At 40.8% G+C, this 27,534-nt stretch overlaps 2 protein-coding genes and 1 long non-coding RNA gene across 16 annotated transcripts in view; 1 reads left to right on the top strand and 2 right to left on the bottom strand.

The window, feature by feature from the left end:
* Positions 1–8,575, bottom strand: part of CR2 (complement C3d receptor 2) — a 40,778-nt gene extending 32,203 nt beyond the window's left edge. For 4 of the 5 annotated variants that reach the window (XM_082228279.1, XM_082228280.1, XM_082228276.1 and 1 more), the window contains exons 1-3: positions 6,755–8,575; positions 893–1,075; positions 612–711 (exon numbers count right to left, since the gene is read on the bottom strand). In XM_082228279.1, coding sequence (XP_082084405.1) covers positions 612–711; positions 893–1,075; positions 6,755–6,827 — 356 coding nt within the window. In that variant the 5' untranslated portion in view covers positions 6,828–8,575. Of the gene's footprint in view, positions 1–611; positions 712–892; positions 1,076–1,165; positions 2,231–6,754 lie in introns of those variants that run through there. The other variant, XM_082228277.1, reaches the window with a different exon arrangement.
* The window catches only part of LOC309535373, a 214,986-nt gene that overhangs the window by 32,487 nt on the left and 154,965 nt on the right, over positions 1–27,534 (top strand). The window lies entirely within an intron of this gene.
* LOC309535334 (complement receptor type 2-like) overlaps positions 8,724–27,534 on the bottom strand; it is a 53,883-nt gene continuing 35,072 nt past the window's right edge. For 2 of the 10 annotated variants that reach the window (XM_082228318.1, XM_082228321.1), the window contains 11 exons: positions 27,135–27,231; positions 25,455–25,540; positions 23,377–23,574; positions 21,081–21,263; positions 20,929–20,979; positions 18,295–18,360; positions 17,424–17,459; positions 17,115–17,159; positions 14,198–14,227; positions 12,903–12,978; positions 8,724–9,624 (listed from right to left, as the gene is read on the bottom strand). In XM_082228318.1, the coding sequence (XP_082084444.1) occupies positions 9,537–9,624; positions 12,903–12,978; positions 14,198–14,227; positions 17,115–17,159; positions 17,424–17,459; positions 18,295–18,360; positions 20,929–20,979; positions 21,081–21,263; positions 23,377–23,574; positions 25,455–25,540; positions 27,135–27,231 (956 nt within the window). In that variant the 3' untranslated portion in view covers positions 8,724–9,536. Of the gene's footprint in view, positions 9,625–12,902; positions 12,979–14,197; positions 14,228–17,114; positions 17,160–17,423; positions 17,460–18,294; positions 18,361–18,574; positions 19,939–20,928; positions 20,980–21,080; positions 21,264–23,376; positions 23,575–25,454; positions 25,541–27,134; positions 27,232–27,534 lie in introns of those variants that run through there. The other 8 variants (XM_082228322.1, XM_082228320.1, XM_082228323.1 and 5 more) reach the window with 8 other exon arrangements.

Raw genomic sequence — 27,534 nt, 5'->3', positions numbered from 1 at the left:
GAGCGGTATGAAAAATTAATAAGTAATTTTTTGCACATGGAAGCATGTGCAAAGACCTCTGCTTGTACAATGCGACTTTCTCTCCCTTCCTGTGTGTCTCCTGAAATTGCCCCCAAAACAGTGGGGGGAGAGCATAGGGGGGATTGATCTGCCTGGCAAACTGAAATGCTTCACAGTAGGAACGTTCCTGTGTGCTCAGATTCTTAAAAACAAAAATATCACCACACCCAGTACATAAGAGCTCTGCTGGACCAAACCAAAGAGCCATCATTCACCTATTACAGTGGCCAACCATATGCCTAAGGAGGACATGCATGCAAAGTACTTCATTCCTTTCTGAACAAACAGGCCTAGGGTTAAGTGTAGAAAATCGTTAGTCTGTAGCGTTACAAGCTCTCTCCTTATCTATGTGTTCGGTGCCTTTAAAAACTGCATAGTGAACCAACAGAAATAAGTCAAATGAGATTTTCCTGATGGGAAAGAAAAGTGAGAGGAAAAGCTTTACCAGATTCTTTCTGCTTATGCAACTAGGGGAGATAGAGCAGCCCTAGTGGGAAGTCAGGCCAGAGGGAGCAGAGGAATTCTCCCTTCTTGGCTTTTCTGATGCTTACCCTTCATTGCAGGTGTAATTTACAGTGGAACCGAATAAAATATCTTGGGGCACAATCAACTTCCCATTATCTGGTTCCCCTGGATTTCCACAAGATTGCCCTAGCAGGAAGAAAGAGACAAAGTGTGCCTTAAAGTACAATGCTGATCTAAAGTTTCCATCTGCTTTTCGTTTTAAATTAATAAATTCTCAATACATCTCTTGTATTCAAACCATTGAAATGATTCAGATTGGTACACAACATATTCTCACAAGTATTTCAAAGAATATTATGACACTCACGTTTACAGAGCTCCAGAACTTTGGACCACTCCTGGCTTTGAAGGCACTTAATAGAGTACCTCAGTCCGGTATAGCCTGGACGGCACATATATTTCACAATCGAGCCAACAGGAAATAATTTCTTTTGCTTATACTCGTCAGTTAGCTCAGCAAAGTTTAACCTAGGTGGAGGGCCACAGCCACCTAATGATAAAAAAGAGGGGAAAATCAAGGAAATGTGAAGCTCTGCCCAGTGCAATTTTGTGTTTTGAACCACCATATCATTTCCTCCACCTGTAACATGGAAATGACCATTCCTTATCATCAAAAGTAACCACTGGGGCAGTAGCTGTACAGAACTGGTGGGAGTCTGATTCCTTGTGGGATATGCCACAAGTTAAATGTATTAGAATGTTAATGCATTAGGCTTTCTGTATTTATCTTCTAGCTGTTCTGGAATAATTAATTGCCATGGGCCTTTTTCAGGCGGCAATTGCCCCAGGCCTCACACATGGTTGGACCATATCAGCATTGCTATTGCTGTGGTGCTGACAACTTTTAGAAACAACAGACAGCAAGGGAACTGCCATCTCCACTCACTGCCTCTCTCACCATTTGGGCTGTGCTCCCCCCTCCCCCCACCAGAGGCCACTGGTGAGGAACTGTGAGGGAGAGCAATAGGATAACCTCTGGCATTGATGTTATCAACAGGATACCTGTGGGCCTACCTAACATGATGGGAAAGGCAACAACCCAGCAAATTACAGCTAGGCAAAGACAAAGGCCTTACACCCTGAAAAGTCAACAACTTTGCACTGCATTCCAGTCTCTTCTGGGCAGGTTGGGCCACCAGGCTATTTTTCAGGCCTGTTTTACCTGTAGGCAGCTCATTTCCAGGAAACTCAGAGGAGAGGAGATAGGGAATTACTCTAATTAGATGCTGCCAGCAAAGATCAAAGAGAGACCAATTAGGACTCTTCCTCCTCCTCCTCTCTGGGGATAGTTCTAGCTGGAAAAAGCCTGTAAAGAAAAGTTATAAACTGATTGCTGCTAGCATGCAGGCATGTGGACTTAGAGAGACTAGGAGACAATAAATTAGCAGCAATGTCTACACCATCACCAAGGAAGAAAGGTACGTAATGTGGCTGGGGGAAAAGGACAATAGAGGATTCAGGCCTGTGGCTGGGAGAGGAAGTAGAGCAGTCAGGGCCTGGGACATATTAGCATAAATATGTACATGTGTGTGCACTATAATTTTATTTAAAGATGATCTGAGGAAATTAATTGGATGTTCTACTTAAGATGGGACATGGGAGCAACAATTGAAGTGAATTCTGTGTGTGTATGAATTTTAGAAACGAAATCTTCATACACTGCTTCTGATGTCATTCATTCTCTCTCTCTCTCTCTCTCTCTCACACACACACACACACACACAGAGAGAGAGAGAGGGGGGGTAAGGATAATGTTAATGCATTTTTAAAATATGCATGGTTGGCTAAGGGAATGGGGACAAATGCTACATCAAGAAAGGCCCCTCAAATGAACTTTCTGCCTCCAGGCTTTTCATAATCACATCAGAAATGGTTACCTTTGTTTCATGCTTCAAAAGTTTTGGATCCATATGGAGGTTTCAAAGAGCATGTGGCAACAGTTCAGTGGGAGACCAAAATGCCCCATGGACCTAGCATGGGGACTTTCCAAATGATCAAACTGATCCACACAATAGGTTTCTAGAAGTTGCAACTGGCAATTAGGGATTGTCAAAAACCACACGTTTCTGGAAATTTCAACTCTCCTGTGGATGTGCTGCCAGGCAAATGTAGTTTTTGACAATCACTGCATTGGAACTCAGTAATTTCATTTCACCAAATGGTGAAGAGAGTTCTTACTAATCTGTATAGTACCAAAAATTGTACTAATTATTATTTATATTAATGGACTTATCACTTGCTTGCATCTTTGGCCTTAGTGGCCAATGGCTATCATACCACACACACTTACCTGGGATTAAGTTTCATTGAATACTGTGGAGCTTGCTTTTGAGTAAAGTAAACTTGCATATGAATCTAAAGCATTGTGGAAAGTTGGAATGACAGCAAAGAGGCAAAATGTTGATCAAAAAGACTGCTAATAGAAAGATAAATAATTATTTCCCCTAATTGTAGATTTTTGTAAAAAAAAAAAAAACCCAGCTACAACAAACTATTCAACAGACTGTTATACAAATTTTAAGGTGCATACTCAGAGCAGGTACACACTCCACAGAAAACCAATCCTTCGCCCTTCAAAAATTAGGGAACATTTCCCCCCAAAATAGACATTTTATTTGAGTTCACTGAGCAATCCCAAAGCCATCTTTACTCTCTTAATGACCCCAAGTTTCATTATTTTTTGCTGCAGAAGGAAGCATGTTGGAAACACCTTTCCCAATAGATTGCCTGAGTTATTTTCACTTGCAAGTCCTTCAAATCCTATAGAGGTTTTCAACCTTTTTGGGTCCATGGCTCCCTTGACCAACTACATTCTTTCTGCAGCATCCCTGTGGTGCTCAGGAGCCAAGTTATGTCACCCCTTGCCTGCAGAGCTGGCAGCCCCTTACTGCTTTTTGAACACCCTCCCTTGTGGAGCGTTCCCTCAGCCTCCTCTCCTCCCCCCAAGAGTCCTCCGGGCAGCCACTGCTGCCACCACTGAGCTGCCTACCCTGCCCCAAAGAGAGGTGCCTCCTCACACTGCCCCACAGGGGCCTGGGAAGCACCCCCTGCCCAGCCCCAGAGGCACCATTCAGAGGAGGAAGGGAAGGTAAGAGGGACAGAGGCCAGTGTTGTCCACAGCACCCCTGAATATCATTCAAGGCACCCCAGGGTGCCACGGCACACTGGTTGAAAACCACTGCTGTAAATAGATAAACATATTTGTATGATTGGACCACTGCTCTACAAAACCAGTCTGGCAAGTATCTGTTAAAAACAGAGCAGACCTGTCAAAAGAGCATATACCTATAAATAGGTGAAAATTCCTATTGGGGCCAGGAGAGACAATTAGGTATTGTCAGGTACCTTGACCAACAGGAGACAAGTCATACTCTCAAATTTCTATTGTAGACCTTTTTCTGTAAAGCATGTATGATGATTTTGGGTGGTCTTTGGCTAAGGGGCTGGGCAATTTCTGTAGTGTCTGTTGTTGTTGTTGATGATGATGATAGACTTAAAGGATACTGGGTCTCTTGATTGGGAGTTGAGCTGCAAAACACCCCATTTATTTGATATAATAACAAGAATTCTCTCCCAGGAAAGATCAGACAGTTCCCTTCCCTGGTCATGTTCAGGAAGAATTTAAATACATTTTATTGTTCAGGCCTTTGGAAGCTGACAGAAACATTTAGGCATTGTAGATTTTAAAACTGTCTTTAGAAATATTTTTGTTATTGTTGGATATGTTGTTTGTTAGTTGTCCTTGCATCTTTGAGAGGGAGGGAGATAAACAAACGTAATAGATAAATATTGAGACTTTACATCAGACAGCATATATATTGCAATTTTACATCAGATAGCACAATAAAGAAATCCACTTATGCACTGCTAATAATAGTGTCTAGGACACATAGTGAAATATTTATACATTGATGAATGAGGAACATCCTAAATAAGATTGCCACATATTAGGTGCATTGTTTTATTAGACAGCTCTCCCGCTCCGCCCACTTTCTAATACAAAAGTTAGTAATCAAATGGGACTTTTTAAAATTGTTTATTTACAAGAAGCCACTGAGGAAGTTTAATATTTTGCAGTTTCTTCCTTCAGAAACTTCCTCTTGCTATTTTATGTAATGGATTTATAGGAGTATTCAACTGACTCTCTTCATTCATTCATTCATTGAAGAAGCACAATTGTAAAAAGAAGAATAAAAGAAGCATAATTGTACCAACCTGGCCACACCCTAAAATACCAGTGTTACTATAGGCTACATGCTGTGGTGGCTGTGTGTTTGGCATTAATGCTAAATGTAAGCATGTACGTCTCTTCAATGTAACCAGAAACCTTGACTGTTCCAGGTTTCTTGATTGTGCAGAAGATCCCTATGGACAGACACACAGTACCATGCACATACAACCAGAAGGGTCTGACCACTGACAGCATTAGATTTGGGGTGTGTCAGTAGCAGGCATCGTCCCACTCTCCTCATGTACTTGGTGAACATGTGAGGGGGATCATCCAAACATTAGACTCTCTCACTATTTTTAAAAGCCATAGAATGTCAGCTCTTGCTCTTAATCTTGACTAATCTAACTAGACTAAACCTGACTAATCTAACTCCCTTTTATATAAACAAAACCCTTTCCTTCAACCATGAGCCAAATGGTTTTAGCATCCTATTCATATTATTGCAGCTGTTTACATGAAAGTAAACTTTAAATATGTAGTGATTTCATTTCTAAAAATTGCTTTCACTTGCTGTGTTTCCCTCATTTTTTCCTTCTAACACTGTGGGCTTGGGTCTGCCTAGAAAGATTTATACCTTGTTCTAACCTGAGGTCTTAAGGCACTTAAAATACACTTTAAAAAGGATATAAAGCGGGGGAGGGGGGGTTAGCCAGAACTCAGTTTTGGCACCTCTCAAGTAGGTGACATTGCCATTAGCAAAAATCAAGTGTATGTTCTGGCACCTCATTTTCTAGAAAAATAGCACTGATATATAGTAATCCATGTCCCCACAGTTCTCATAGTTTAAACATACTGTACCATTGCCATTCTCAGACCCCTTGAAAAGTTAGATAAGACACACTCCTGCCTGATATCTGCATAGCCACCACCAGTCAGTGTAAACAATACTGAGCAAAAGGGTCCGTTGGTCTGACTATATGGTATAAAGCATCTTCCTATGCTCCTACAAGCAGAATTATACCAATCTGGGGTTGAGTTTCCTAGGTTTTACTTTGCATTCACAATGGACTAGAAAGGCTGGAATAAGCATAAAGTGAATCAGAAGTTTTCATTTGAATGAGGCCAAGAGGAGATGCTGGTCATGCTAATTAGTAGACCCAATAAATCTGAGTCTACCCCCCAAACAGACTGAACTTTTGCACTAGGCATAAGCATCACATTGCACAACAGTCTCAAGATGTGCTTTTCCAAGTCCACAAACACAGTATGTTCACACTGCTCTCTCAGCGACATCTATGCTGGCTTAGTCATGAACACAGAATGGAAGATGGCAGGAAACCTGAAGGACGTGCTCTACAGGGAGCTGACTTCAGGTACCAGGCCTGTTGGCAGACCAGCTCTGTTACAAATATGACATGAAGGCAGGCAACACCAGCCCCTCGTGGGAATCCCTTGCAGACGACCACAGTGCTGGAGACAAACAGTCAGGTTGTGCATCCATAGCAGTGACCAGTGGAAGAATGACCGCTGGGAGGAGTGCGGAGAGAAGAAATACCGTGGTGTAGCTGCAGCAGCACAACTGGATACCTTCATCTGCCCCAGCTGCAACACAACATGTCTCTCCTGTATCAGCCTCTACAGCTACAACAGGCACTGTAGCCTTCCAATGGTTTGACTTCACTCCCAAAGGCACACTCCTCCATTGTCTTCTGAGATGCCAACCAACCAACCAACCAACCAACCAACAATATAAAGCAAGGATTAGAATCCACCCCTCCCCTCCCCATTAGCTACCCTCTTGAAATCCCTTTTAACTGCTGATGACCCTTCCTTAAGCTCCTTTCTCCCAACAGAAGCGGAACAAAAATGTATTGCCAACCCAGGCAGCACCAACTTTTGCCACATTCCATGGGAAAGGGAGCCTCTCCCCGCAAAAAAGGATGGGAAAGGAGAAGTACAGAAGCTAGACATAAAGAGTCCCAATTCCCAACTTCTCACCTTGATCTTCCAAAGTAATGGCCAGAAGTTCCATCAAGCCCCATAATAAGGGAAGCATGCATGCAAGCATCATAGCGCTCACTCAGGTCACAGCAATGAATGAGAAGTTGCTGAACCTAATAGGGATATATAAATAAATGCAGAAGAGGAAGCAGCAGCAGCAGGCAAATAAATGGGGCTTTCACAGAAAAAACCCAAAGGAAGCTTGACAGAGAACTACATGAAAGGCTTTCTCAGCACTTAAAAGCATTGTGTAAGCTCCAGGCAGACATTAGCCCAGAGTCTGGTTTTAGTTTGAACATAGAAAATAGAAAGGGTTAAGTTGATGAGATTCTCTTTTGAGAAATTATGCACTGGTTCTGGCCATCCTACCTCCAAACCTATTTTACAGTTACTATAGTGCCACTGCTGAAAACTGTCCTCAGCTCAGCCCCCATTTCTTCCAAGAAGATACAAAAAACTGTATTACATTAAGGCTGAGCTGCTGCCTTTTGACAGCAAAAAGGCTGGCATAGTCCCCGGCTTTTAGAATTAGCACCCCTATTGTCCTGGGAAATACTGAAATTGGAAGATTAGGATGAGTTATGCTAGGATGAAGTTTTACTATTTGGCACCTTAAAATGCACCTCTTACCAACAGCTATGTGATTCCAGGGGCTGGGATTTTTGCCTATTTTCCAAGCTGATTAGTAAGCACTGCATTTTACTGCTTACCATTCAGTTGTTTGTTTTGCACTGCAAATTCTACTCATGGGATTTGCTTGGCAAGTGAGGCACTGAGCTTACTCAAAACAGAAAGACACCAGCAGACAGAAACTGTTCTTAACTAATGGTACATGCCATTTACAATTAAATAATTAAAGGAAAATTAATAGTGGATTCAGACATGAGTTTTCCTTTCGTTTATCCCATTCCTGTGTCCACATTCCAGTTTGGAAAGCTTTAGTCAGTTGTGACTTCCCAGCATATGTTCACACACTCGGATATGTGAGCAAGCAGTTCCCTTCTGCAACCTTTTACAGCATTTCCTGCACTGAAGTGTATGAAATACATAGCACAGAAAGGGATTTGCAGTACCAATGCATATGCAACTGCAGAGTGCACATATAATTGCATCTCCTGCCCACTGCAGAAGACAGGACCCAGTATGGTACACAACACTTTAGTGATTGCAGGGGATAACAGAACTATTATTCCCGCTTTTATTGTAGTAGCAGAGCAAACTAGAGGCTCACAGGCACATGGCATGGACTTACTCTGCATGAAGGACTGGGTGGCCACAGGCAAGCTCAAAGTTAAACATTCATGTTTGTGAGGCTGGTGGGAGTTGTGGTCCAAAATTATCTGGAAAGCTTTAGTTACTTTGAGTTCTAAGGGTTTTTACATAAAAAGCCGCCAACTTAAAATAAATTTCTACAGTCAGCTGCCAATTACATTTCAATTAATGCACATATTAACAAAGCCGCTATACAGATGCCTTTTTCCACAGCAGGGAATATGGAGAAATTAGTTACAAACAATGCAAGTCTCACTATTACAAGGAAAGGCCATGTTTAGTATTGCTCATTGTAGCTACCATAACCAAATGACCTTTTAAAAAAGGTATGTACTTTTATCTCAGCCAGTTAACACATGTCTATCACATTCAACACTCAAAATTAAAGGAGCAACACTGAACAGCACGTGGCCCACTTTGAGATGCTAAGAACACATACTTATAGCCAAGGCACCATCTCATGATACTTTGCGCAAAGTTAAAATGTGTGCACAGAATGCTTGTCTGGGTGCTGTAAAGGAAGTTACCAGGAAGTTTTTGCCGCAAACATCTATTTTCACTGCATTGTGCATCTCTGCATGGTGAGAAACAGATTTGAAACAGCTATGTGCTATTAGCCGTATCAACACAAGCTGCACTGCATCACCAGTTTCCTCTTATCTCTTGGGAGTAGAAAGCTACCAATGATAGAGCCTTTTATTCAATATTTTAGTTTATTTGCACACATTCTAAGAGAAACAATTTCTCTCTCTGTATACATACATACATACATCAATTTAAACAAAAGAAGTGCACAATTCAACATAAAATTTTAAAATAGCATATAACAAACAAGTTACCTTCATGACTGTAACAAGCTATAGTTCAAACCATCAGAAGCACTGCACTTTTCACTCACATTGATCTTAACAGGAGAATCATTTTACTTGTTTCTACTGAAATTAAGCTGTTGTAAACGTGACCCTTGATTTTTTGGTTAAGTACACAGAGTTTTTGTTTGCCTATGAAAATATATAAAAAAGAAAACGAGTATTTTCAATTAGGCACGTGTTACTTTTGTTCACACTTTTTAAGATCATGTAAGGAAATCAAGACAACATTTACAATTCTTCATGAGAAAGGCTTGTGGAAGTCAAATGTTTGGTAAATATTAACAGCTTTACTTGCCCCTCCCCTTCAAGCGATGAACAAGATTCTAGGAAACAAACTGTAATAAGTTCTTCTTGGTTCTGTATTTGATTGAGGCACTTTAAAACACATTCTGCAAAGGAAGTTGCAACCCAGTTCTATTCAAAAACAATAAGTGCAAATGATCAGAGTTTTCTTGGGGCCCAATACTGCTTCATGCTTCAAGTAGCTGAATAACCTGGATGCCCAGTTTTAATGAAAATTGCTTTGGCTTTTTCCATGCAGATCTTTGTTCAATTCTCATTTCCAGTTCTCAAAATAAGAACTGCTGGGAATTAATTGTCAGCTGGAAGCTTACTGGAGCACAGCTCTACTGCAATCAGGAGGCTTTGGGTTCCAATCCCATTTCTGTGTGAGTGGCAACTGCACGGTAAGACTCAGGAGGGCAAGAAGAAGGGTCAGCTTTTCTGTAAAAAAAGTTACAAATATTTTTGATTGATTTTGATATGTTTGAATTACTACATCATTCTGTTTAGTCTTCCTGTCAGGAAGGAAAAAGCAACAAACAAATACATCAGCTTTCCACTGCATGCTATTGACATTTTGAAAGCAATGTAAGTAACTTTTACATTGAAGAAGCGGCCATACTGTTACTTCTTAGGAAAGAAAATTAGTTCTGCAAGCTACAGAAGCAGAAGTAATACACGGACTGTTAACAACTGCAGGATATTAGAAGTAAAACAGATAAAGAGAATTAGGATTATAGAAACACAACAGATATAAGAGAGAGCGAGAGAGAGAGCCTAAGTACAGTATAGAAAAATGGTCACCTAACAGATTCCTTGTAGAATCTGCCAAGGAGTGTGGTGGAGTCTCCTACTTTGGAGGTCTTTAAGCAAAGGCTTGACAACCATATGTCAGGAGTGCTCTGATGGTGTTTCCTGCTTGGCAGGGGGTTGGACTCGATGGCCCTTGTGGTCTCTTCCAACTCTATGATTCTATGATTCTATGAATCTGCCCTTGAATCAACATTCCACAGGCACCATTCCACAATGGGAAACTTGGCCAAGATCAGAAATGGAGCTTCTGTAAGCAAGGTGTACTGCCTTTTGTTTACCAACAAGAATGAATTTACTTTTGTCTACTTCTCTGCATAATGCGATTACAAGTTGATGGGAATAACTGTGTGGATGTCATGTCACCCACAAAATAAAATTTCTCACTGAAATGCTTCCACTAGGAGTGGTTGGTGATGAGGAACAGCACTATACACCTGGCCGCCAGGAGGCCAGGTACATGCACCACCCTTCTCACATACCACTTTATTTTCACTAGTAGAGTATTGGTGGTTTTCTCACACACCTGTAACACTCAAGTATTTAAATGTGACTATTGTTATAATTCATGGCTGGAGTAGCTATTGCTAAATGATGTTTAAGAAGTGTATGTGCCCAGGCAGGGTGCACTATTTGCTACACACTGTGGAAGAAGAGTCCTTTGCTGTCATATAACACCACGATTAACTATTTTAAAATACAGGTTACCGTCTACATGAAAACATTCTTGACTTCAGGACAAAACATGCTAGCAGCTGAAAATATTTGACTGGTTGATCAGTTGAGATAGAAAAGAAAGAGGGTGAGCTGGGGAAAAGGGAACCCATGAGCCGGAATAGTGTCCCTGACACACGCAGGTCATTCCAATGTTCTTCCCATTTCTGTGCTTTAATCAATGCCTGCTCACAGTTTGACATTTAACAATCATGAGAAAGAAACGTAAAGCGCTTTCCCACAAACTCACCAGTTCGCTCTAAAAAGAGAATCTTCAAACACAAAACATGTTATTCAAAGAATAATCTCTAGGTTGTTTGACTAAGATTGAGAAGCTTATTCAGCACATACAGTAGGATGACTACATTTAGCACTGGAAAGGCTTGACAATATTGTACTTTACAATACATTTAAAATGAGGCAGAGATGCTCAATATTCAATAGAAAACTATAAACATGAACAGCTTCAAGCAGGTAAGATGCCATTAATGGGTTTAAACATTCTCAAAGTAAATATATGATTTTTGAGTTGCTCAAAAATCAAACTAAGACCCATTGCAACACAACGCCATGGGTCCCCCCCCCCCAATTCCTTAACAAGTATTTGTGCAGAACTACACACCTAGGCCTTCTACTGGTATGCACATTAAGGTGCAATTAGTTGGCAGTCCCAACAATAGATTATATTTATATTTCCCATAATCATGAGTATGAGGTTATATCAGTGTTGGGGAAACCCACACTGGAAGATGCATTTTGAGGAGGTTGGTTGGTTGGTACAATCATTCCTCCATGCCTGCATTGTTTGCTTTATTGCTTTAACTATTCCAAGGTTAGGTGTCTGCAAAATGGGGCAGGAGTCACTGTCTGAAGGTCAAGCGCCTGCCAGTAGTATTATAGCTACAGCAGGACCCCAAGGTTAATTATGCTGGCGTTGTCCTTTTGCTTATCGTATCCCTCACGCCTTCTAAATAACAACTTCCAAAGCAGGTTTGAGGGCTTTGGACATTATGCCAATAAGTACACAGCTACGAAGAATTTAGAGTACATAAATCTCCCAGATGCAAACATAGGTTTTGAGGTTTGACATAGGCCCAGACCAGCTGGGTCCCGCATGTTGGCCAGAAAGGGTCTCTCCCTGGGGCTCCCGACAAATGAATGGGGAAATATCTGGTCTTGCTTATGTTATATTACTCTGCTGAAAGTCTTTTTCACTGTTTAGTATTTTGTACTTAGCCTGTCACTTAATAAAATCACCAAACTTCTCTCCACTGGTATTGTTACTACCTCTGAATCCAAAAGATCTCTTGCCTTTGACAAAAAAATCAGTATTCTCTAGTATCAAAACTGAATCTCAGAATATCTTAAAGACTTAAAAGACATGTGAACAATCTGTTACAGAAATTATTGCAATGAATATTCAAAACTAATAAAAAATTATTGTATTAATCTACAGAAATACCTTAATTAGTGTTCACAAATTTAAGCGAACCTGTCTGCATACATACATACATACATGCATCATATTAAAATAGTAAAATCATGTATACAATGCTACAAGAAAAATGGACAGTCCTGGACACAAAAATAGAAAGGTCATGCAAGATAAATGTTCGGAATAAATTATTGCTGCAAATTGTTGGCTTAGATTACAGGACCGGCCTTCTTCCAGAAAAAATCTACTGGCTTCAGGCGGGATTGTTCAACAAATCCATTTTCTTACTGTGTCTGAAAGTAAAAATCACAAACAGCAAGTACCCTTGACGGTTCCAACATCTGTAGATTAGAGCAGAGTGTTTGCTGACTTAATTTAATAGTAGATTGCAGGATTTTTAGTGCCAGAATATTCATTGTCAAGTCTGCATTAGGATGGACAGCTTTAGTAAATTGAGACAGAGCATTTCTGTCACTTCAGAACACCAGTGGTGGAAATGGGATAAAATACTGACTAGCCGTTCTAGAAAAATTATTGTGTTTTAGTTGTTACTGTTTATTCTGTGCTGCCATATTAGTGCAACTGTTCACCAAATAAATAAATAATAAAAATACTAAAGCCCTTTCTGAACACCAAGCACATTTATACGGAAAGTGTAAGTGAATAGAAGGCAAAGTGAAGCCAAGAAGCGTATATTAGCTCACACCGCCACAAACGAAGCTACAAAGAATTAGATATGGCTTCTCCTGAGCTGACTCACCCCTTTATAAAGCAAGATCTGTATTTCCAACCTGCAGCAATAAGACAAATCCCCAATAAAACAGCCACCACAGATCCTTGAAGGGAAGAAAAAGAAATCCAGTGATATACTGTAGTAATGATTAACAAGGCAAAGTAATAGTTTTTTTCTGTTGAAGAAAAAACTGCCCCAGTTCTAAATAAAGGCTGAAATGTAATCATATCAGTAACTTCAAAATAGGTTTGAGACAACAACCCCAAAGAGGACCCAAATCCTACTGCAGACTTAACAAAAGATAGACAAACTATTAAAATCAATGAGAAAAACCTGTCAGTTTGTTTTGCACATGAAGAACTAACATAAAAAGCTGTGCTTTCAGTGTGTGACCACTTCCATTTGTTTCCACTATTTGTACTTTGAATCCAATATCAGACTTCATAGTGAAGCCAGGAATCCTAGAAATATGTGGCTTATTAAACTATGTAAGATTTAAACAACTTTAATTAGTCCATGAAATAGTATAAACAAGTCACCAGACAAGTTGCTACCTTATAATGTTCAATGGACATTGAAGCCACTCATGTGGATGAGTTCAAGTGTTACAGGACACAGCAAGTCTCTAGACACATACATACCTTGAGCAGCAAGTCCACTGTACATCTGCACTCACCCTTTTTCGGGCAGATATGCAGTCTTCCTCAGAGATTGGTTTTAGAAACAAGTTCTTCCTGTTCCTAGCAGATGTTAGCTGTGCAAAGTGAATGGCCCTAATGGCAATCAGAGAGCAACTCCTCAACCCAAGCAATGCGTCCAGCTCAAAACACCTTTTCTCTTGAAAAAAATTTAAAGCACCAACCACGCCCAGAAGCTGGAACATTAAAAACCACAACATGGAGGAAATCTGTGCTGGATTTGGAGCCAGCTATGTTCATTACAGAAGCAAAGGTAGTGGAGGAAATGAATAAATAAAATAAATATATCTGAAGAAGTGTGCATGCACACGAAAGCTCATACCAAGAACTAACTTAGTTGGTCTTTAAGGTGCTACCGGAAGGAATTTTTTTATTTAAAATAAATAAAAATACACTAGAACCTGGAAGAAAGTATATTTGTCTGCACCCTAAGAATTCTCGCAAAAGAATCAAATTTTTTATTCAAGTAGGAGTCTTCAACATTTAAACCACAACTGGAGAAAAAAAGGAAGGAACACACATTTCCACCAGGCAATAAAGTACAATGGTTGCTGAACTCCAGGCTTTGGAGAATGAACAGTGGCAAATCAATGAGGGATTGCACCTCATTCTGTAATTACTTACCAATAATAACTCCTGGGGAGTGGTTAGGTGCTAAAATGGAAGAAAAAGAAAGTTAGATGTTATGTGAGGGTGACAGATTCTAGCTCTCTCTCACCGCATTTGCATCTGTCACACACTCTGAATAAAATATAGTACATTAAAGTATTATTAAAGGTTCAACTAATAACTGAAGATAATCTGCTCCAGTAGACAATGGAAGACTGAATGTTCTAATTATTAATTAGAAGCATTTATCTAGCTGATAAATAATTATAATTAATAAGAAATCCAATTGATCCAGCTGAAAACCAAGAAATGGGGTTCTCACTTAAAAGTCCTGGGTGGCAGACCAGCGCAGGGGAGGAGACTACCAGTTTAGGTCACAAGACAGTTATGTAGTTATATACATAAATTTATACACAACATATATATACTATTATATACTATTTTGGTGGTAATAAAACCTTTAAGTGGTTTACCAAAAAAACAACAACATTAAAATTATCAATAAAAGGCAGTTAAAAATAGGTAACATGCCAAATTAATCTTGCCTAAACAAAAGTGTTTTAAGCAGATCCCAAAAGGTGTATAGTGACAGATGTCAATATGCAGGGAGTTCCAAAGTATAGGTGTTGTCATGTTAAAATATTTCTTACAGGTGTGGAATGAATATTATGTGGCACCTGTAACAGTGCCAGTTCCGCAGATTAAAGAGGTTGAGTAGGCATATAAGGGTTAGGTTAGGGCAGCAAGTAGGATTTCTGAGCAGAGATGAGAGTCTCACTTCTGTCAGCAACCATGCTGCAGCACTCTGAACTACCTGTAGTTCCCATATCAAGCACAAGGGAAGACCCATATAGAGTGCATTGCAATAATCCAATTTCAACTCGCCACTGCCTGAATTACTGTGGTCAAGCTCACCAGGGCCACAAATATTCATAGCTGCCATACCGAGTACAGCTGATAAAAAGCACTTCTAGCCACTGAAGCTACCTGGCCCTCCAGTGACAAAGCTGGATCCAGAAGCATCTGCAGAATGCATACCTGCTCCTTCAGGGGGAATGCTACCCCATCAAGGGCAGGCAACTGATCAGTTTCTCAGACAAAGGAACAATTCACTCACAGTACTGAATCTTGCCAGGATTGAACATATGTTTATTATCCCTCACCCATCCCACTACTGCATAAAGGTACTGATTCAGATGTTATAGAGAAACAGAGGTGAGCGTCATGATTATAGTACTGGCACTATAGTGCCTGCTCCAACCCCTAAGGACCACTCCCAGCAGCTTCATATAGATACTGAATAGCATTATGGACGAAATAGGTTCCTGTGGCACCCTATAGCACACGTGGCAGGAAACCCAAAAACACACTTCCAATGCTTCTCTCTGGACTCTGTGACTGCAACCATTAAGCAGTGTTTGGTTAGCTTTGGAGCAAGAATTGCACCACTTGTGCTCTAGTCTTCATCAACCTTGTTCCATAGCCCAAAGTTCCCCAGACTACCAAGGAGCCACCCTGGTTCCACGACGAGGAAATTTGGGGGTGAGCACGTTCACCACCCATTTCATCTCACCATTCTATTGGGAGACCATGGCTTCGGTGGAACTGTCAGCTTTCGGTGGAACTGTCAGCTACAAAATGCCCCAGAGCATTCAGGAAAAAGCTCCAGGTTCCATCACTCTCTGATAGTAGGTCATATGAAAATGGTGTGACCATGACAATGGGGTAATATGAACCCGCTCCCCAAATATTCAGGCCACCCTCATAAAGTAAAGGTAAAGGGACCCCTGACTATTAGGTCCAGTCGTGACCGATTCTGGGGTTGCGGCACTCATCTCGCTTTATTGGCCAAGGCAGCTGGCATACAGCTTCCGGGTCATGTGGCCAGCATGACTAAGCTGCTTCTGGCGAACCAGAGCAGCACACGGAAACGCCGTTTACCTTTCCGCCGGAGCGGTGCCTATTTATCTACTTGCACTTTGACGTGCTTTTGAACTGCTAGGTTGGCAGGAGCAGGGACCGAGCACTTGTACCAGGACAGCACACAAAACCTAGGAAACACATTGCTTGGGCTTTTGGAGTGCAGCCATCATCATGCCTAGCTACAGTGAGTTACAGAACTGAAGAGAACAATTAATGGATTTAATCAAAGTCAAACTTAATTCCAGAACTGCGCTGGGAATTCATGGGACAACAAGCCAACCATGGTGATATATTCAGTTGAGGATTATATGCAAGTTGAACTTTATGGTATGCAAGCCTCAAGAGAAATACTCAGTTTCAGAAAACAAACTATTTTTACCAGCTTAATCCTTTCCACATTATACTAAGGAGAGAAATCTAAAGAGCAAGGGCCACAGTTAAATGGTAGTACACCTGTCCTGCATGCAGAAGGTTCTAGGTTCGATGCCCAGCATCTCTAGCCAGAGCTCAGAATGTCCTGTGTCTGAAAACCTGGAGAACTCCCAGGCAGTGTTGACATTACTGAGCTAGATGGACCAACTGTCTGTGTAGAAGGCAACTTCCTATGTTCTTATGGGTACTTGTTTGCCAAACAGTGTCTCCAGATACTAAGCAGCAAATATGAGCTTTCCCCTCACCTTCAGAACTACAAGGAAGAGACACCAAGGCCACAGAGATTATACAGAGATGTGTCACTGGAGTCTAACACGCAGAATCCTTCCTTCCTCATTCTGCCACCGCCTAACAAGCTGATTAGTAAAGACTGAGTAACAAACATTCCTGGAATATTTCACAAGACTAGAAATCCTCCCCTACATCACCTTGCCTTCTCAAATGGAATGTTCCCATTCTCAGCTCAGAATTTCTTGTGTTAGAAAAGCTGCCACACCCTGCAATAGAAGTGCAATAGCTAATCTAAAAAAAAGCTGATTAATTTGCTGTCACTACCACTACCACCTTTCAGTTTTACCTGTGTCATCTTTGGGCGGCTTTGTCTCTGGACTGTGTGTAGATCCTATGCAAAAGAGGGAGTTTATAAAACACTGGCTTTGGAATTCATGAAAAGCAGTATAGAAAATTTTAAAGAAAAGCAAAGGAAACTGGAAAGCTTTGCCAGAATTTCCTACACAATAAAAGAAATGCCTTGATGCACAGAAAAAACATTCCATAAATTACACAATTCACATAAAGCCAGGCATTCCTAAGGGACCTTCTAGCATGCAAACCAGCAAAAGGCCCCACAAAGAACTAAATGGAAGAAAAAACTCAAAGCATTTACCCCCAAAAAATCCTGAGTGATTGTCTGCTGTTGAAGCTGTCCAAAGGAAAATTCAGCATTTTTAAGAAGTAGTGAACTTGGGAGTTGGATTACATTTGACTAAGCAGTCAGAAGGCATCTGAGCTCCTAAGAAGCATTAAAAGCCTAAGGAACAATTGTTGTCTTTATAAAATTTACATTTAATGATAAAATAGAACAAATGTTTCCACTTCTTCCACAAGACATATTCTCACAATGTCCTGTACATTAGCTTTCCCAATGACATTTTTTCATTTCAGTTTTGCCTAGCACTATCACTGAACTTCTACCACCCTGTTTGCCTTAATCACTCTTAAAAGCAAACTCAGATTATTGAGTGTGGACTGTAACTGCAGTCAGAACATCCATTGAGAAACAACAGAGAGATATTGGCATGCTTGGAGAAAGAAAACCTAAAGAGGAAACCCTTCAAAATAGACTAATGAGAACTGAGGGAGCCAAGTAGCTGTTGAATAGAGTGACTGCTGGAAAAGATAAACATAACATGGGACAGGACAAGGGAAATGGAATGCACTGATTAAGGGAAATAGCTTGCTAAATTCTGAACATGCAGTCTTTTCAGAAGGAAGGCCACAAACCACAACATTCTGTTGCAGGTTCATCTTATGGTGTGCAATTCCAGTGTTTCAAAACGACTACTGCACTACCATGTACCCAAGTCTCCTCATGATATTATTCTGATAAAATTAATCCTCTCTCTGCTGACTTATCAGCAGTAAATATTTTCAAGAGTCCATTTCCTCCACTTTGGTTCTATCCATAAGCTCAATTCTTGCTCACTCCCCACTTTTTAAAATGTACCCACCAATAACAGTGAAAAGCAAACGTTTACCAATTCCAGGGTCCAGGGTGGTACCTCCTCCTCCTGCTCCTCCTCCTCCCCCCGTTCCTGGACCAGCTGTGTAAAGAGACTGATATCAACATTCAAGTACTGACAGCTCTCCATTTATGCCCTTTCAAAATCAGGAGTCAGAAAAATCCATATGGGGTGCCATATGTTCTCAGGACACCAGCTCCTCAATGATCTCAGTCATTGGAATCAGCTTTAGGAAGTTAAAATGTATATATATTTTAAAACTGCTGATGCTACTTCATAATTTGATTTTTTTAAAAAAGCTGGCTTGTTTTTAACATCAGATTTTAAGTAAGCAAAGGAAGCAACTGTTGCTGTTGCAACCACTACTAGCAGTGTGTTGGTGGGGGTGAAAGAATGAAGGCGAGAAACATTTGAGCAGTCCAGCGGAGTAAGAGGAGTGGAGCAAGCAAGCATCCCAGGCAGCAGCCACTGACATGAAGAAGGAGGAGTGGAATGAAAGGGAGAAATTTCCAGATTGCTACCACCACCAATGAAGCCAGCACAGTTCACAAGGATTCATTTACATCAGATTTGGGAAACTGGATCCAATCAGTGGGCCAGATCCTTATCCCCCCCCCCTCAAAGGCCAAGTTTGAAAGGTAGTCAAACTTGCTAATCATTGGGGCTTTAAAGCAATGCACGCTGCTCTCTGCAAGGACCGCTGATCAACTGATTCTCAGGGCTTGCAAAAAGCCACAAGCGATGCTATGCAGGTGCCCAACAGCAGAAGCTTGTCCTGAAGCATGTTAACCTCCAAAGCTGCAAACCCTTTTTTGGCCCAGCTGCATCTTTACTTGCCCCACCCTTCACATCAAATATGATGTGAAGTGTAGGGCAGGAGAGTGTGGCTTGGCCAACAGTGTCTTGTAACCCAATGGAGAGGCCTAGCAGGCCTAATTAGGCCCCTGAGCTGGAGGTTTTACACTGCTAGTTTACAGCAAGAATGTGGAAAATGTGGTCCTTCAACTTCTAACAGCAGTAGCTTGATAAAAGATACTGTATGACTTATGAGCCCAACATCATCTGGAGACTAACAACTCAATATTGTAGAGGACCTGCCATATACCCATTCTCAATTTTACTATTTTAAAATCAAATTTCTGCCTGCAAGCTTTTAACTTTAATGTCTACCAGGCAGCCTACATATTACTGAGAACCTACAGCATCAAAACGTTCAGTTTTGTCTGTTTTTAAGGCCCAGCATAGCCTCCTAACTAAAGGACACTGTGTATCAGGACTGAGAAAAGTATTTGCTCCAAAAAAGCCTTTGAAAAGCTGTTGCTACTCAGAGCACACCAAACCACATAGGTGGAGCAATGATTTAAATTGTATAGGCATTTCTATCTCCCTCTGCATCTTTGCACTTTGAGCTCAAGACACTATGACCAAACACACGAACAGACCTATAAATTTCTCTTGAGGAGCAGTACATAATTTCTATAATAAATATAATTCCATGAGAGTAAAAAGAAATTGTTTACCAGTTTCAAGTTTTCACTTTCACTCCCAGGTGCTGACTACTAATGCATTTATGCCTTCTTTCAAAATTAATAGTCAGAAAATTCTGTATGGGGTGCCATTAATGAGATTCACACAAACAGGTTTTTCTCATGATATTGTCTGTGGAATAAGCTTTAGAAAATTAACATGCATATTTTTTAAACTGCTGATCTTATTTGTATTTTGAATTTTTCATAGACCAATTTGTTTTTAACATCAGATTTTATCTGTACCTTCTCTATAACACTTTATTTGTACTTGTACATCATTTGGCTGGTGTCCAAGTGCATATGAGCAGTCAAGTTTAAACAGGATGGGGAAAGCCTCAAGCGAGCAGAGCACATGACCATTACTACCCTCATCACTAGCAGTGGGCGGAAAGAAATGTCTGAACAGGCTGGTGGAGTGAGCAAAGCAAGCAAGCTGCCCAGGAAGTTGCCACTGCTAGGTCCACATTGCTGCCACTCTGGAGAGAAGGAAACCTGTATTTCAAAACTACAAGCTGGGCTAAGGTGGGGAGGGTGAAGGAGAGAAAATGCTTCTGGCTTTTGACCTTCTGCCCATTGGTGGCAGGCAGCCCAAGCTAGCACAGTGAGTGAGTTGGTCACCCAAGCATGTGGAGTGGGTAGTGAAAGGGGAAAGCCACTTCTCAATACCACGGGCTTACTGGAAAAACAAGCTCCAAAGAGGTTCACCAGACACCTGTGCCTCACTCTACCTGTTCTTGACAAGTGGCTGTGACCTGAGAAGTCAGGAAAGCAACAAAGCCCCACCCATACTGCCTCACCAGATGGCACTGCAGAATGTAAGGAGCTGGGAGCATGCGGGAGATAGGTAGTGTCTGAAAGGTAGGCACACGGGGCTGGCGAGCTACACAAATAAGGGCACAGCCCCAGTTAATGTATATTTTTGGTAAACCACTTACAAAGATTTTAATAATTAAATATTGTTCAATTAAAACATAAAATATAAATGCTTTGGAAATTTTTGAACTCCTGATTTGATCATGCGGGATGGCTTACTTCACTTTGCAGCTGAAGCAGTTGACCCAAGATAAAAAACAAACAAACTGAAAATTGAGAGATTGAAGTCCCATTTTTTCTAATTCACCTGTGTTAGAAGTTGTATTTCCATGACCTGGACCAACAGTGGTGAAAATACCTGCAATAAAAGAGAGGAGGCAAAAAGAAATATGGATGTTCTGCATTAAAGTGCAACACAATACCCCGCTTTTCCACCCAAGGAGCCCTTGTGATACTTACCCTTGAGACATTTTGGAGGAGGGGGATGCCATACGTTGTCAGCCCCACATTTACTACTGTCGCTGCCCACCAGAGTGTATCCACGGTCACAAACATACATTATAATATTATTATATTCATATGTAGGTCGAAATGTAGTTGTCAATCCTCCATTCTCAATAGAGGGTCTACGGCAGCTGACAACTGAAAAGAGATGAGCAGCATTTTAAAAGATACTTGTTAATTAACCTATGGGTTATTAAACCATGCACAATGATTTAACTATGGTTCATTTACTGCCAGCAAACCACAGTCTGAAGTTGTTTGTGTTTAAACTCCAGTTTGTTTTAACTGTGGATTGGCATTACATGTGGGTGCAGCACCCTTTTCTTAACTGTGGTTTGTTTGGCCATCCCATCTCAGACACTCACCAAACTGCAAAGACACAATGGAGGAGAAACTGGAAAAGAAAGCAAACTGGAAAAGTAAGCAGCAGGGACAAAACAGAATCTGCATATTCCAAATTGAAAGTGGACACAAAAGAGGATTCCACTTATTGTGGATTTAAACAACTACAGTGGAACCTTGACTTACATACCTTTCGTCTCAAAGACGTTCCAAGTTGCATCTGCGGCAAACCCAGAAGTACACACCGGATTTGCCGCGATTCGCGCATGCACGGAAGCAGCTTCTGCCACCTGCATGTGCACAGAAGTGGCTGCTGCCGTCTGCGCATGCGCAGAAGCGTGCTACCGCCAAATGCGCATGCGTACAATACGCTTCTTCTAGCGTACCGTTTCGACCAGTGGACAGACCTCCGGAACGGATTATGCCCGTAAGTAGAGGTTCCACTGTAACTGGTTGAATAAAAATATATAATCTTCATTATATTACATTATTCATTTGACAGGTTGCTTCAAAGACAGAAACTATTAAAGTGATAAAATCAGATTAGACTCAAAAGACTAACCTCTAAAAACAGTAACACTGTCCCTGCAATTATACTATTACAATTCCATAAAATAGTCTGGGTCACGGCTTTCTAGAAATTGTTAAGAACTATTTAAAGCCCTCTGTAACTTTGGACCAGGTTACACAGTGCCTCAGATTTGGATGTTAAAGGGTGTGTTTATTTGTTTAGTACATTTATAACCTGCCTTCCTTCCATCTGGGCACTGAACTGACCCAGATCTGACCCAAATCAGCTTAGTTTCAGCAATGTGACTACATCATTGATTGGCTCACAGACCATCTGCTGAAGTGATTTCACCAAGGTATACTTGACAATTTCTACCTACTGAGTATTGTTCTTAAAAAAGCAACTCACATATCCAAGTCATTTTCTATGAAGCTGAAATGCAGCATATAGTGTTATGCCTCTATACTAACAGGTAACATTAGGTTATTACGTATTTTAGTGATTACTGATTTCTTCTCAAAGCATTTTTATTTAGTATAGATAACACACAAAAAGCCCATGGAATGTGGACAGCCAAAAAAAAAAGGAAGAAAACCCAGCAAAGAATAGCAATTACTACTTAATACTCTTCCCTCCATGTACTGCAGGAAATTTATATTATTTTGATTATTCATTGTACTCTGAGCACAACAACCCATTCCTGCTAAAGGTAGTAATGCTTAAGTCCAAATGAAACTAATAGAATAAATTAGGTAAAGGTAAAGGGACCCCTGACCATTAGGTCCAGTTGTGGCTGATTCTGGGGTTGCGGCACTCATCTCGCTTTATTGGCCGAGGGAGCCAGCGTACAGATTCCGGGTCATGTGGCCAGCATGACTAAGCCACTTCTGGCGAACCAGAGCAGCGCACGGAAACGCCATTTACCTTTCCACCAGAGCGGTACCTATTTATCTACTTGCACTCTGACGTGCTTTTGAACTGCTAAGTGGGCAGGAGCAGGGACCAAGCAACGGGAGATCACCCCGTCACGGGGATTCGAATCGCCAACCTTCTGATCAGCAAGTCCTAGACTCTGTGGTTTAACCCACAGCGCCACCCGCGTCCCTCAATGGAATAAATTACTCACAACTAAATCTAAGTTTCTTTGTTTTCAATGTGACTTAATAGTGGCTATCCTTGACTGGATCAGGCCATAAGCTTCCCTCAAAATAACTCAGGTTAAAACAAGCTACTCACTGAGGGGGCAATGCTATTGCACATCTCATACTGCATCTCAATCCCACTGAAAACCTCAGAGGCTGAATAGCAGCAGCAGCTTACAAATATAGTTCATTCTAGCAAGAACTTTATTTACATTAACGTATCACAAGGAAGCTACTAAGCATAAATTTCCATCACCTTTACATTCAGGTGGAGCTGGACGCCACTCTCCATTTATACCATCTGCAGCAGTTGAACATGTAATGGTTGGGCTTCCAATAAGGGAGAAAGTAGGCTTACAGGTATACGTTATTGCTGTGCCATGGTCAAACTCATGGAAACCTCTGCCAGTGTGGTCGCCATTGGCAATGTCAGGAGGGGGGAAACAGGGGATTCCTGGGAAGCAGAAGCAACATTAACAGTTCAGTTAGACTACAATTGCAAGAGCATCCCTATTAGGGGGATATTTGGACTAAATTTATTTTCACTGAAAAGATGTATCATTTTATAAAGTAATCATTTGATACTTATTATAGGCATATGCATCCATTTTGGATGACAGCCAAACATTGAAACAGTGGGCTGTTGTGAAGCTATTTCCACCACCTCCAATGAAACTGGGTCTTCTGTGAAGCAGGTTGCCCCTAAATATACACAGGGGAAGCTACCAAAGCCCCCATGCCAACTTCAGAGCAAAGATTGCTATAGAAAAAAGAGTTATCAAGAAAGCTGTTGAAAGGGGGGGGGGGATAAATAGTACACACACAAGAAGAAGAAGAAGAAGAGGAAGAAGAAGAAGAAGAAGAAAGCCAACCCACAACCAAGAACTCTGTTGCCCCTAGGTTCCTTGATGGAGAAAACTTCCTCCCAGTTTTTATTTTTACAGTAGGCTTTATTTTCTTCACGGAAATTTATGGAGGCAGTAAAACCAGGGAATAAAAGCTGTCCTCTGAAAACAGTTGAGCAGGAACCCCCGCTCCCCAGGATGGTCCTTGTGGCCCCTTGTGTAGGGATTCCACTATCCTCAGCTTCCTCACTATTACCAGGGGTACAGCCTTTATTTCTCCCCGTGTATGTCAATGAAGACAAGGCTGTCTTCACAGCTGAACACAGAGAAATAACAAAGCCTGAACCCCTGAAAACCACTGGAAGGAGGAGAGAACATTCCTACCCGGCAAAGCCACTTGAAAGCTATGCAAAGTTGCCAAGAAGGAACTGTTTCAGCTGAAAAGTTAAATGATGTTTCAGGAGGCTTCCAGTAATCAAGGTTCATAATCCGGCCAATTCCTCCTCAATCCACACACATGTGGAATACTAACTCCAGAAGAAGATAGGTCCCCCAAAATGATATGGGGCAACCAGTGAATGACGCAAATTCAGACTCCTCACAGGCCATTGTTAAGTTTTAAACACCCAAGCAAAAAGGTGAACCCAAGAAAAATAGGTTTAAAAAAATGGAATATGTTAAAGTCTAATAATTTTTTACTTCTTTAATCTGCTTAAAGCAGCCCTGTTCAGGGAAGTTTTTAATATTTAACGCTGTATTGTTTTTAATACTTGATTGGGAGCCGCCCAGAGTGGCTGGGGAAACTCAGTCAGATGGGCGGGGTATAAATAAATAAATTAATAATAATAATAATAATAATAATTTTATCCCACTTTTCCTCCAGGGATGGTTCTCTACCTCCCTATACAAGATCACCACAGAGAAGAGGATCTTCTGGAGGTCCTCAAACTAACCCCTTTCACCAATGTGTGGATGTTCTATATACACTGCTTTATTCCCTCAGATCCTCTCTGAATAATGATACTGAAGCAAAGTTGCTTCCATTACTTCCACTAAAACTTAAATACTAGATTGAGAGGGACAAATCCTTTCTGTTTCTAGGAACACTGAAAAGTTGCTTAATGAACAGGCTGTGTAGGGTTCTTGATGAAATATACCCATTTGCAAGGAATGGCAAAGGTTCCCTGCTCTAATATCTTATGCATCTAAATCCTCTCTCCTCTAATACCAATTTCATGAATTCCCAGTAGCATGTGATTTTGTCAACTAACACATGTTATTTCATTGCACAAATTTCCTGCTCTGGGGAAAGCTAGAAATACAGCCAGCTGGTTGGAAACAACAATTATGGTGAGTATCTGGAACAAGATCAGAAAGTATCCTGAGTTTACATATTGGTTGAGGACACTTGCACACTTGCAATAAACAGAGCCACACTATAACACATTGAGATTAACCTTAATAAGCTAGAATTAACAAATCATCTTACGTTGGCAAAGTGGAAGATCTCTATTCCAAACAACTTTGCTGTCTATAAGGGAACATCGAAGAGTCTTTTGGCCTATTATTCTGTACCTAAAGGGAAAGAGAAACCTTATATTTTAGTGCAAAGGGTGTAGGTGTGCAGATAGAGGATATATCTTAACCAGTACATATACCTTATTTAGACTATACTCTCCCCTACAGTGTCACAATTCTGCTAGTTGACACAAAAAGAAAATAATGGAACCAACCACCACCAGTACAAAAGCAGAAAGAAACAACACAGCAGTACGAATATTAACAGCAGTAGTATTAAAATCTGTTCAAGTAATAAGTCCAAGTAAAAAGTCTCTGTTGTTGCTGAAATGTTACAAAAATATGGTCAGGAGAAGTTTCCTGAAGAGAGGATTCCACAGATGGGGTACTGCAACTGAAAAGTCTTGTCTCTGGTTGCTGAATTATTTCTTGTTTAAAAAAGAGTGCCCAGGTAAAGTCATACCAACATAAAAACCTTGATAGCTTGGATGATAGGCTGTAGTGCTTTCATAAGAGAGCCTGGGCTTTCTAATTTCATTATAGTACACTTCCTCAGGTCAATATGGACTACTTGAAATGCAATTCAGGTATCTAATGAGGGTTTTGCACTGCGCTATGATGGGGAGTGGAATCTCACCTTAAAAACAAAGGGGAGCAGTAAAGGCAGGAATTCATTATCTTTTAAACATGTAGTATTTCATTAAAACTATGCGAGTCCCCACCTTTGATTACCATTTTAAAAAAATCACATTACCAACACAACTATCTGTAAAACCCTTCATTATTTTACCATATTGCAAGGGGCAGGACTGTGACTGCAAAGGTGTGGGTTAAAACAAGCCCTGCAACATATTCTTATATCTATTTTGCTATTTTGCTGGAGAAAGGGAGAAGTTAGAGTAATACATGACAACCCTGAAGTGTAGTCTAATAATAAATTATTATTATTATTATTATTATTATTATTATTATTATTATAGTCTAATGGTAATGGTGCTATTCTGGCATATTGTTTTTCTGTGAAGTGGCTTGTAGCAGCAGTGCAATCACTTAAGGGCTGCAAGGAGCAAATGGAAACAGGGAAAGAATTGAGGATTTCAGTAGTGATTGGAAAGACATTCAGATGCCGTCCAACCATAGAAAGACAGCGGTTCTGCCAAATGAGAATTATGGGCAGCCCTGTTTAACCGGGGTTACGTTCCAAAGCACTGTGCATGCTGGTTAAATCATGTTTAATTAAAACCCATTGGAAAGAACCTGCAAACACCCTGCTCCATCCCATGATGTTTCAGTGACATCTTTATGATGTTTTTGCAGGTCACTTCCAGGTTCGGTGCAATGTGCATATACACAGTTGCTCCCATATTGAATGTGCATAAACAGGGCTGCCTGGAAACAAAATGAAAAATCTGAATACAAATTGCCACTGCTTGGGTAGTAAAATCAACCAGAAACAGTAGATCTGTTCCCTTTATTAATTTATTTGGAGCATTTACTCCCCTCCATACCCATGATTATAATTATAAGATAGAGCAGATTTTTAAGAGTACAGTAATGCTTAATATGGTAGCAGTTAATATGTGTCTGTCACCAACCCCTCCCAGGAGTTTTAAACAAAGCAAGGTGTTACAAACGTTGACTTAAAACTCACCCCTCATTACAGCCTAGAGTTATTTCATCACCTAATCGCAAGTCTTTTGCCTTTACTATTCTGCCATTCTCAAGAGATATAGCAGGACATAGCCTTCCTAAAAGAAAAATCAGAACAAGCATTAGCACATGGAACCTTGATTCATTCATTCATTTTTTTAAAAAGGGTATCCTATAGACAGATTAGGGACAGATGGGGCTCCTCAGCCTTGGAAGGTAGCCCATCTAGGAGAAGGAAAGCTCCGCTGCATTGCAGGATATCTTCAGGAGAAGAAAAGGCTAAGGAGTAAATCCTATATAGAGCAGAGTCCCAAAGACGGTTGGATGGCGCCTTGTAAGCCTCTTGAGGCCAAGCTGGTGCCAAACAAATTGCTCCGCTTTCCTTTCGACCACATTAATGA

The sequence above is a fragment of the Podarcis vaucheri genome (genome assembly GCF_965113315.1).
Source record: "Podarcis vaucheri genome assembly, chromosome: 6".
In the NCBI taxonomy this organism is placed as follows: Eukaryota; Metazoa; Chordata; class Lepidosauria; order Squamata; family Lacertidae; genus Podarcis; species Podarcis vaucheri.
Note: the sequence above shows the minus strand (reverse complement) of the source record. Positions and strands in the feature narration are given on the sequence as shown.